General features: G+C 48.4%; 1 protein-coding gene across 1 annotated transcript; it reads right to left on the reverse strand.

Annotated features, from left to right (window-relative positions):
- Positions 1–832: 832 nt before the first annotated feature.
- Positions 833–1960, reverse strand: LOC120840233 (the record flags this gene model as incomplete). The annotated part of the gene is made up of 1 exon (XM_040210641.1): positions 833–1960. A coding segment is annotated over one exon (1128 nt), but the record flags the coding sequence as incomplete, so codon positions are not given.
- Positions 1961–10359: the final 8399 nt, after the last annotated feature.

The raw sequence follows: 10359 nt of genomic DNA on the forward strand, positions 1-10359 counted from the left end.
CAAGAGGACTTTCGGGTTCGCGGCACGGGTCCGCCCAGCGTTACCGTGACCAGAGCGTGGTCCGAGAACGCCAAGGGTAGGACTTCTAGCACAGGCGTCATTGCTGAAAATTCTCCCGAGAGGAAATACTATCCAGTCGAGCATGGCAATTTCCTTGCCAATGCGTGTACGTTGGGTCGGCTGTTTTCTCGTTGTCCTTAGCATCCACCAGGTCGAAGCCGCGGAGCAGTTTTCGCAGTTCCAGCCGGCTGACGTCCGCTCTCAGCCGCTTTGAGCAATCCCTCTCGGCCAGCACACAATTAAAATCACCAGCGAGGATCGTTTGACAAGGTGTGTCGAGATACTGGCGAAGATTTTTGAAAAAGTCCCGTCGCTCAGTCGCGTCATTAGGTGCATACGCAGATACAAGCCTGTGAAGCTGTCCGCAGTGCAGCATTTCTACAGCGCACACCCGTCCGTTTCTGTCTCCCTCCCAATCGGGGCAGATTGCGATGTTTTTCTTCTTGCGAATCATTATCGCCGTTCCTCCGCTCTGTCCAAATGCCCTCGACAAGAAGATGACGAAGTGACGATCAAAAAAGCGCGTCAACTCCTCCATTTGACCGTCTGTGGCAATCTTGGTCTCTTGCAAGAAAGCGACATCAACCCGCTCGCGCTGAATCGTGTCCAGCACCCATTGCTTTCTTCTTCTCGCCAGAAGACTTACACAATTGAGGGTTGCAAACTTAAGGGCTCGCATATTGGGGAAAAGGGGGTGCTGGTAAAGTCATGCGACGAGGACACTTTCGAGAGATGAGTAGTGAGCAGAGAGAAAAACAAAAAAAGAAGTGACCTACGGAAGGGCCGGCCGACGTCGCTCTTCCGTCGGGATGCGCGGCTTCGGGTTAAAGCGCTCCTTCCGTGTGGTGTTCTTGTGCCACTTGAACTCAGAGCGTGCTGATGCTTCCCCTGGCCGCATGATGCACGTTTCACTGGCGTCGCTAAGGTCGGAGTTTTCGTCGCTCAAACTGACCTGGTTCGTGTCTTTTGATTCGAGAGCTTGGATGGCCTCTACGTCTTTTGATATAGACATTTGGACGTCGCTCGATATGACAGGGCTGCTGCTCGACGCTTGCGCATGGTCGAATTTCATGGCGTCCCCCTCGGGCTGCAACTGTGGAGGGTGCACTTCTTTCAGTTCATCGACCGGGGCCTCTTTCGCACCGACTGTGGCGGAAACCTCAGTTTCGACGTCCCTTGCGGCCTCCTCTGCCTCTTCCTCGTCCATGTTGAGGACACCATCTCCATCCGCCATTACTTCCTGCGTCACTGTAGCGTAGGTACGGACGCAGTTGTCTCGTTCATGTCCAAAGCGATGGCATTCGTCGCATCGCGGTACGCGACACTCTCGTCGAATGTGTCCCGTACCTTTGCAGCGTAGACATAATGGATCACGTCCCGGAATCACGACCAGAACGTTGCCACCAGCAATCCTCAACTGGTGCGGAATGCGTTCTAAAGTGACGCCCTCCTTTAGGCTTAGCCGCACCAGTCTGGTCGTCGACTGGACGCCGATGAATCCTTCCGCCTTCCATTTTTCACGCGTCAGGTCCTGAACCTTCCCAAAGGGCTCTAGGGCCCTCCTGACGGTTTCGTCTGACGCGTGGAACGGGAGCCAATGCAGTTTCATGCGGACGTCTGCGTTCTCCGGGTCCACGACGATGCAACGCTTGCCCTTTACTTCCAGTTCCTTGGCGGTGACCAGGCGCAGCTTGGCTTCCTCCGTCTTGAAGGTCACCATCCAGAGATGATTCATTTGATAGGCGCCGAGCGCCTCGATGTGCCCGATCACACCAAGACGTTCCATCTCGGCCCTGAAATCGCCTATCTTGTATGGACGAGCACTCACGTCACCCTGCAGCAGCACAGAGTTGCGCACAATGGCTCCTGATGGCAGAGGAGGCAGAACAATGCGATAATCCGAGTTAGCCAAAGAAACAGATGAACCGCGGCCGGCGAGGGCCGTTATCGACGCTCCTGAGGAGCTCATGATTCTCCAACCGTAGTGCTCAGAAGCCGGAAGTAGAATGACTACACCACTCCACCTTAGCTTTCTGGCGTTTCCTACCTGTCTTATTAATGCACAAGAAACGAAATGTGTCCAATCGGAGGTGTTCTGGAAACACACGCCGCCGCGTGGAACGCGGTACGACGCTTAGTGTCACGTGGTACGTGCTCGTTTGTGCTCCAGAAATCCTCCCACTGTTTGTCTCGCCCCGTGTACATGTAGTATTCTTTGCTTATGAGCTTTTTTTAGAGACACGGTATCATCATCATTTGCGAGAATAAAGAGCCACGTTATTGAATATACAACACGGGCACTTCACGTCATCGTACGTGGTCTCCGAAGGGGATATAAACGAATATGTGCAGATGAATGAACCGTACTTAATCCAATGAATTAAAGAATCCAAGTTTTCAGGAACCCGCCGAGAGCCGAAAAATGGCGGAGCCAGGATTTGAACTCTGGGCCTCCCAATGTCCGGTCGGGTGTGCTAACCACTACACTACTCCACCTTAGCTTTCTGGCGTTTCCTACCTGTCTTATTAATGCACAAGAAACGAAATGTGTCCAATCGGAGGTGTTCTGGAAACACACGCCGCCGCGTGGAACGCGGTACGACGCTTAGTGTCACGTGGTACGTGCTCGTTTGTGCTCCAGAAATCCTCCCACTGTTTGTCTCACCCCGTGTACATGTAGTATTCTTTGCTTATGAGCTTTTTTTAGAGACACGGTATCATCATCATCTGCGAGAATAAAGAGCCACGTTATTGAATATACAACACGGGCACTTCACGTCATCGTACGTGGTCTCCGAGGGGGATATAAACGAATATGTGCAGATGAATGAACCGTACTTAATCCAATGAATTAAAGAATCCAAGTTTTCAGGAACCCGCCGAAAACCGAAAAATGGCGGAGCCAGGATTTAAACCCTGGGCCTCCCAATGTCCGGTCGGGTGTGCTAACCACTACACTACTCCACCTTAGCTTTCTGGCGTTTCCTACCTGTCTTATTAATGCACAAGAAACGAAATGTGTCCAATCGGAGGTGTTCTGGAAACACATGCCGCCGCGTGGAACGCGGTACGACGCTTAGTGTCACGTGGTACGTGCTCGTTTGTGCTCCAGAAATCCTCCCACTGTTTGTCTCGCCCCGTGTACATGTAGTATTCTTTGCTTATGAGCTTTTTTTAGAGACACGGTATCATCATCATCTGCGAGAATAAAGAGCCACGTTATTGAATATACAACACGGGCACTTCACGTCATCGTACGTGGTCTCCGAGGGGGATATAAACGAATATGTGCAGATGAATGAACCGTAGTTAATCCAATGAATTAAAGAATCCAAGTTTTCAGGAACCCGCCGAAAGCCGAAAAATGGCGGAGCCAGGATTTGAACTCTGGGCCTCCCAATGTCCGGTCGGGTGTGCTAACCACTACACCACTCCACCTTAGCTTTCTGGCGTTTCCTACCTGTCTTATTAATGCACAAGAAACGAAATGTGTCCAATCGGAGGTGTTCTGGAAACACACGCCGCCGCGTGGAACGCGGTACGACGCTTAGTGTCACGTGGTACGTGCTCGTTTGTGCTCCAGAAATCCTCCCACTGTTTGTCTCGCCCCGTGTACATGTAGTATTCTTTGCTTATGAGCTTTTTTTAGAGACACGGTATCATCATCATCTGCGAGAATAAAGAGCCACGTTATTGAATATACAACACGGGCACTTCACGTCATCGTACGTGGTCTCCGAGGGGGATATAAACGAATATGTGCAGATGAATGAACCGTAGTTAATCCAATGAATTAAAGAATCCAAGTTTTCAGGAACCCGCCGAAAGCCGAAAAATGGCGGAGCCAGGATTTGAACTCTGGGCCTCCCAATGTCCGGTCGGGTGTGCTAACCACTACACCACTCCACCTTAGCTTTCTGGCGTTTCCTACCTGTCTTATTAATGCACAAGAAACGAAATGTGTCCAATCGGAGGTGTTCTGGAAACACACGCCGCCGCGTGGAACGCGGTACGACGCTTAGTGTCACGTGGTACGTGCTCGTTTGTGCTCCAGAAATCCTCCCACTGTTTGTCTCGCCCCGTGTACATGTAGTATTCTTTGCTTATGAGCTTTTTTTAGAGACACGGTATCATCGTCATCTGCGAGAATCAAGAGCCACGTTATTGAATATACAACACGGGCACTTCACGTCATCGTACGTGGTCTCCGAGGGGGATATAAACGAATATGTGCAGATGAATGAACCGTACTTAATCCAATGAATTAAAGAATCCAAGTTTTCAGGAACCCGCCGAAAGCCAAAAAATGGCGGAGCCAGGATTTGAACTCTGGGCCTCCCAATGTCCGGTCGGGTGTGCTAACCACTACACCACTCCACCTTAGCTTTCTGGCGTTTCCTACCTGTCTTAATAATGCACAAGAAACGAAATGTGTCCAATCGGAGGTGTTCTGGAAACACACGCCGCCGCGTGGAACGCGGTACAACGCTTAGTGTCACGTGGTACGTGCTCGTTTGTGCTCCAGAAATCCTCCCACTGTTTGTCTCGCCCCGTGTACATGTAGTATTCTTTGCTTATGAGCTTTTTTTAAAGACACGGTATCATCATCATCTGCGAGAATCAAGAGCCACGTTATTGAATATACAACACGGGCACTTCACGTCATCGTACGTGGTCTCCGAGGGGGATATAAACGAATATGTGCAGATGAATGAACCGTACTTAATCCAATGAATTAAAGAATCCAAGTTTTCAGGAACCCGCCGAAAGCCAAAAAATGGCGGAGCCAGGATTTGAACTCTGGGCTTCCCAATGTCCGGTCGGGTGTGCTAACCACTACACCACTCCACCTTACCTTCCTGGCGTTTCCTACCTCTCTTATTAATGCACAAGAAACAAAATGTGTCCAATCGGAGGTGTCCTGGAAACACACGCCGCCGCGTGGAACGCGGTACGACGCTTAGTGTCACGTGGTACGTGCTCGTTTGTGCTCCAGAAATCCTCCCACTGTTTGTCTCGCCCCGTGTACATGTAGTATTCTTTGCTTATGAGCTTTTTTTAGAGACACGGTATCATCATCATCTGCGAGAATCAAGAGCCACGTTATTGAATATACAACACGGGCACTTCACGTCATCGTACGTGGTCTCCGAGGGGGATATTTCTGGAGCACAAACGAGCACGTACCACGTGACACTAAGCGTCGTACCGCGTTCCACGCGGCGGCGTGTGTTTCCAGAACACCTCCGACTGGACACATTTCGTTTCTTGTGCATTAATAAGACAGGTAGGAAACGCCAGAAAGCTTAGGTAGAGTGGTGTAGTGGAGTTCGAAGAAGACGACGAGCTGAATGGCCGCGTTGGAAATGGGCTCCGTAAAGGAAATCTCAACGGCTAAGCCTAGCCGGGAATATTCTGAAACTATTTCTGCTTCTGCCCCCTCTGCACCAAGTACAACGGAATACAAGATTTTACTGCCACCCCTTCCCAACGGTAAGCTGCTCGAAAATTCACTGATTCTTCATGGGGACCCATCAGCCCGGCCATACCGCATCGACGATTTCGGTCCTGCTTTGAAGAAAATCATCAACCCAAATGAGCTAGCTTCGCTTGGGGCCTACCAGTACAATCATGTGTGGCTGCTCACAGTGCGTTCTGCCAAGGAAAAAGAAAGACTGCTGCAGCTCCGAGAGATCCATGTAAAGAACAAAACATGTTTGATAATAGACGGGAGCAAGACTGCGCTGTCCATGAAGGTGCACTGGGTTCCAACTACCGTCCCAGATGCAAACGTGGCCAGCGCGTTCTCTACGTTTGGAAAAATAAAAAGCATCGTTCGAGACAAGTGGCACTACTCCGGCTTCGAGGATGTGGAAACGACCACAAGAATACTATCAATTGAATTGAACGAAGGTGTGACTGCGGACAGCTTGCCGCATCAGCTCAGGATTTTAGGAACAACCGTCCTTGTCTCCGTGCCTGGCAGAGCACCGCAATGTCTGCGATGCAGGCAAGTCGGACACGTCCGAGGCCAGTGCCGTGCTCCCTGGTGTAGCGCATGTCGAAAATTCGGCCATGATCTCGAAGACTGTGTCCCAACGTACGCCAACCGAACGACTGCATCTCTCCAGATTCCTGCAGACTACTTGATGGACGCAGAAGAAACAGCACAAACAGAGGTTTCGGCAGACGTCAGCACCGCTCACAGGACAGCCTACGTCGAGGCAGCCTCACGGACTGAGAAGTGCGTAGACAGGTCGGCGTCGTCATGCTCTGCAACGAAGGAGACAGTGAGCAATATTGTCATCACCAACTCTTTCAGTGCTCTCGTTCCTGAAGACCAAGCTGAAGAGTCAATGCAACCAGAGGAAGAGGCATCCGAAATGGACGAAACCAGCGACAAAGAAATGCTCGGGAAAAGAAAGGGAGACGAAATTCTGTGCACCACAGATCCTGCCTCAACATCTCAATGGGAGCGGGCAGAGTCAAAGAGGAGAAGGAAGAGGAGAACAAAATCTCTATCTCCCAAATCTCCCATCACCGATCAGGATTCCATCCTGTCCGGCCACGAGGACCCGAAGAGTCAGTAAGAGACGCTTCACTTTGCTCCATCACCTAATACGTTCAATGAATGACGATCCTTATGGTGCTTTTACAATCCGGACTTTTAACGTAGCCAGCCTTATAAGTCAACGCCGTAAGGTATGGCTAAAAGAGATTCTTTATCAACACAAAATTGATATAATATGTCTACAGGAAACCAAAATCTCAACTAGAGAGCAAGAAATTGATCTTGTCACCTACTTCCAGGATGCATATTATTGTTATCACGCTCCATCCTCTGGCCTAAGTGCTGGGACCGCTATCTTTCTGCGAAAAGCCTCACGCCACTGCAGTTTCGTTGACTGTGAGCTAGCAGCAGATGGTCGCACAGCTGCCATAGACGTTTTGGTTGGCGAAGAATTAGTCAGAATAGTTTCCATCTACGCACCAAACAACTCTTCGGATCGTTTAACGTTTTTCAAAAGCTTACGTTTAACTTTAGACACCCCAAGTAAAGTTATCTTAGCGGGGGACTTTAATTGCGTACTGTCGCGGAACGATTGCACAACTTCTGGATGGAAAAGTGATGGAAGCATAGTGGAGTTGAAAAACATTCTTCATGACTTCGACCTCAAGGACGCGAAAGAAGACGTAAAATGTTTTGATCCCAAATTCACCCATTGGCAAGGTGCTTCTCATGCGCGGCTTGATAGAATTTACATCTCAGGTGAAATCCCCAGTGACAAGATTCAATATACTGCGAATCCCACGCACCTCTCAGACCATGCGCTAGTGTCCATGTCGTTTAAAAGACAGACAGATCGCTCCACACGTAGTTCAGGAATTGAATCTTGGAAGATGAACAACACAATTTTGGAAGATGAAGTATTTCGCGAACAAATTCGTAAGGAGCTAACCGTTCTAGCCGAAAGTGAGCCAATCGACGCTTGCAAATGGGAAGCGTTCAAATCTTATGTGAAAGTGCAAGCGGTCATCCGAAGCTCTGTAGAGAGTGCACGAAAAAAGGCCAAAGAACTAGCTCTCGTAAATGCTTTACGATCCCTCGTCACTGAAGAAGAACGACGCCCAGGCGTATTTATCGAAGATATCAAGAACATAAAAAAACAATTGCAACAGCTTATTGAACAGCGACACTGGGGAGCGCTCATTCGAAGTCGAGAGCTGACACTAGAACACGAGGAACAGCCATCTAAAGTTTTTCACACATTCGAAAGACTACGACGCAATCGTAATGCTATCACCGCGGTTCATCATAAAGACTCAATAGCATCTACACAATCAGATATATGCGCTGCGTTTGAAAGCTTTTATGGAGACCTATTTGCAAGGACGGAAACCTTGTCGGATATTCCAGAGAAGGTGCTCTCCTTACTCCCTAAGGTTCCAGAAGAAGCGAGAGAAATAATAAGCTCTCCCATAACACCGAGAGAGATCCAGCGAGTGATAAAAGAGCTCCCTACAAACAAGAGTCCTGGTCCTAATGGCATTGGTGCTGAATTTTATAAAACATTTGCGGATATTGTTGGCGCTTCTCTCGTGCACGTATTTGAAGACATCAGAAAACGAGAGCTCCTGCCACCGTCAATGAGGAAAAGTCACGTAGTATTAATACCCAAAAAAGCCCCTAATGACGGAGCACCAGAAGTATCCGATTTTCGTCCCATCAGCTTACTTTGTACGGATTATAAAATTCTTGCAAGAATACTGGCACGACGACTCGAGATAGGACTTCGTCATATCGTTGGAGACCACCAGAGCTACGGCTTCAAAGGTCGTTCCATCACACACAACCTTCACCGGATGCGCATCATGTGCGAAGCTGCTGAACAAGGTTATGCACACCTAGCTTCGCTTCAGCTAGACCTAAGTAAAGCATTCGACAGAGTCGACCGGAAGTTTCTATTTTCCCTTATACGGCACTGTGAACTGGGAGATTACATTGAGAAATGGATTTCGATAATTTACACGGACATCACAATGAAACTCGTCATCAATGGGAATGTAGGAACCTCTATTTTTGTGCGCAGATCAGTACGGCAGGGCTGCCCGCTTTCGCCCCTTCTGTTTTCGTTATATTTAGAACCACTTTGCCGCACTGTACTTCACAATACTTCGATCGCTGGATTCCAATTTTCCGAACACGTCCTGAAGTTTCTGGCATATGCCGATGACATTACCTTTGTATGCTCATCTAAGAAAGAAGTGCAGATTGCTCTTGAGCTTGTAGAGAGCTATAGCAAATACTCCGGTTCTTCTTTGAATCGAAAAAAGTCTTGCGGTGCCTGGCTTGGAGACTGGGGAACCAAACCTTCTAAGTTTATGGGTAATCAGTGGTCAGAATCAGTGACGACCTACTTGGGGACCAACTTAGACCTTCGTGGAGGTGCGGCGTCCTTATGGAAGAAACGCATCGGAGCACAAAGAGCGAAGCTATTTCCCTGGAAATCCCGGCACATTTCTTTTTTTACAAGAAGCTACCTGTGCAACGCCATATCATATCCAGCCATCCTCTATTCTGCGCAAGTGATGCCCTTCTCTACTGCCACGGCAGACAAAGTTCAGCGTTCCTGGGCTGTTTTTATATGGAAATCGTCCATGGAACGAATGCGACGTCAAAACCTCTTTCTAAGTCTTGCAAAAGGAGGCTTAGGTCTCATCAATGTCGGCCTAAAGCTCGTCATTCATCGTTTCCTCTTCTTCCGAGATCAGCAAGACCCCTTCATACTGTCTGCATTTCACCACCTCGGTGCGTCGCAACTTATGGCATGGCAAGTCACCACTGCTACCCCTACACCCTTTTCTCGAGTGCTTTTCTTTTACAAAGAAATCGCCCAGTCAATCCGCCTGCTGCAAAACACTTTTTCGTGGGACTTTCTTCTGAAAAGCAACCGTAAGCAACTGTATTGGGCTACAGTCTCCGCGCTGATTCCTCCTCCGCTTTACAGACCCTTGAAAAACCAGCCAACCGACAATGACGTATTTAATCGTCTAAAACGTTTGCCCGTCGCCACATCATCGAAAGACTTCTTTTTCAAGTTCCACACGGAAGTGCTTCCCGTCAAAGTGTGGCAGCAGGCCAAGGGTTTCTTCGTGCCATGGTCACACAATTCTGATTTATGTGGTAAAGAAGAAACACTCGAGCATGAGTATATTTTTTTGTTCCAATGCAGAAATATTTGGGGCCGAACTACAGTCTTCCTTTGATCTGGACTTGCAAATTAGTTGGTGTACCTTGAAATTCCTACGGCGGCACGACCAAAGGACGCTGACTGACCTGACTGAGATAATCATGGTTTTAGGCCTACATTCGCTATGGCGGTCAAGAATAGACATGACAGAGTGCACACTCAACCCTAAACCTGCCTGGCGACACTTTGCTAGCAAATTGGAGTGGACTATTAGAATTTTAGAACCAGTAGAAATAGAAAAAGATCTGAGAGACACTCTGGTGAAAGGTCAGAAGGTAGCACTAAATTTTCATGCCTCAGGAAGACTATCCGTCGCCTTCGCATGTGCCTCACTCTAATACACTTTTAACATCTTTGAGTGTAATATACATTCAGAGGCGAGTTTACTATACTCTTTAACAATGTTGTAACCTTTAACTGATTTACTTTGCACCTGGGTCATTTAATGCAATGTGTAACATATGTAACGTTCTTTTTCTGCTCTAACATATGTATATACCTCATTTCCTTCATTCTTGCTACTTATGTTTTTAACATGTAAATAAAC

This window comes from Ixodes scapularis, unplaced genomic scaffold, assembly GCF_016920785.2.
Source record: "Ixodes scapularis isolate PalLabHiFi unplaced genomic scaffold, ASM1692078v2 PGA_scaffold0__279_contigs__length_252992795, whole genome shotgun sequence".
Classification (NCBI taxonomy): domain Eukaryota; kingdom Metazoa; phylum Arthropoda; class Arachnida; order Ixodida; family Ixodidae; genus Ixodes; species Ixodes scapularis.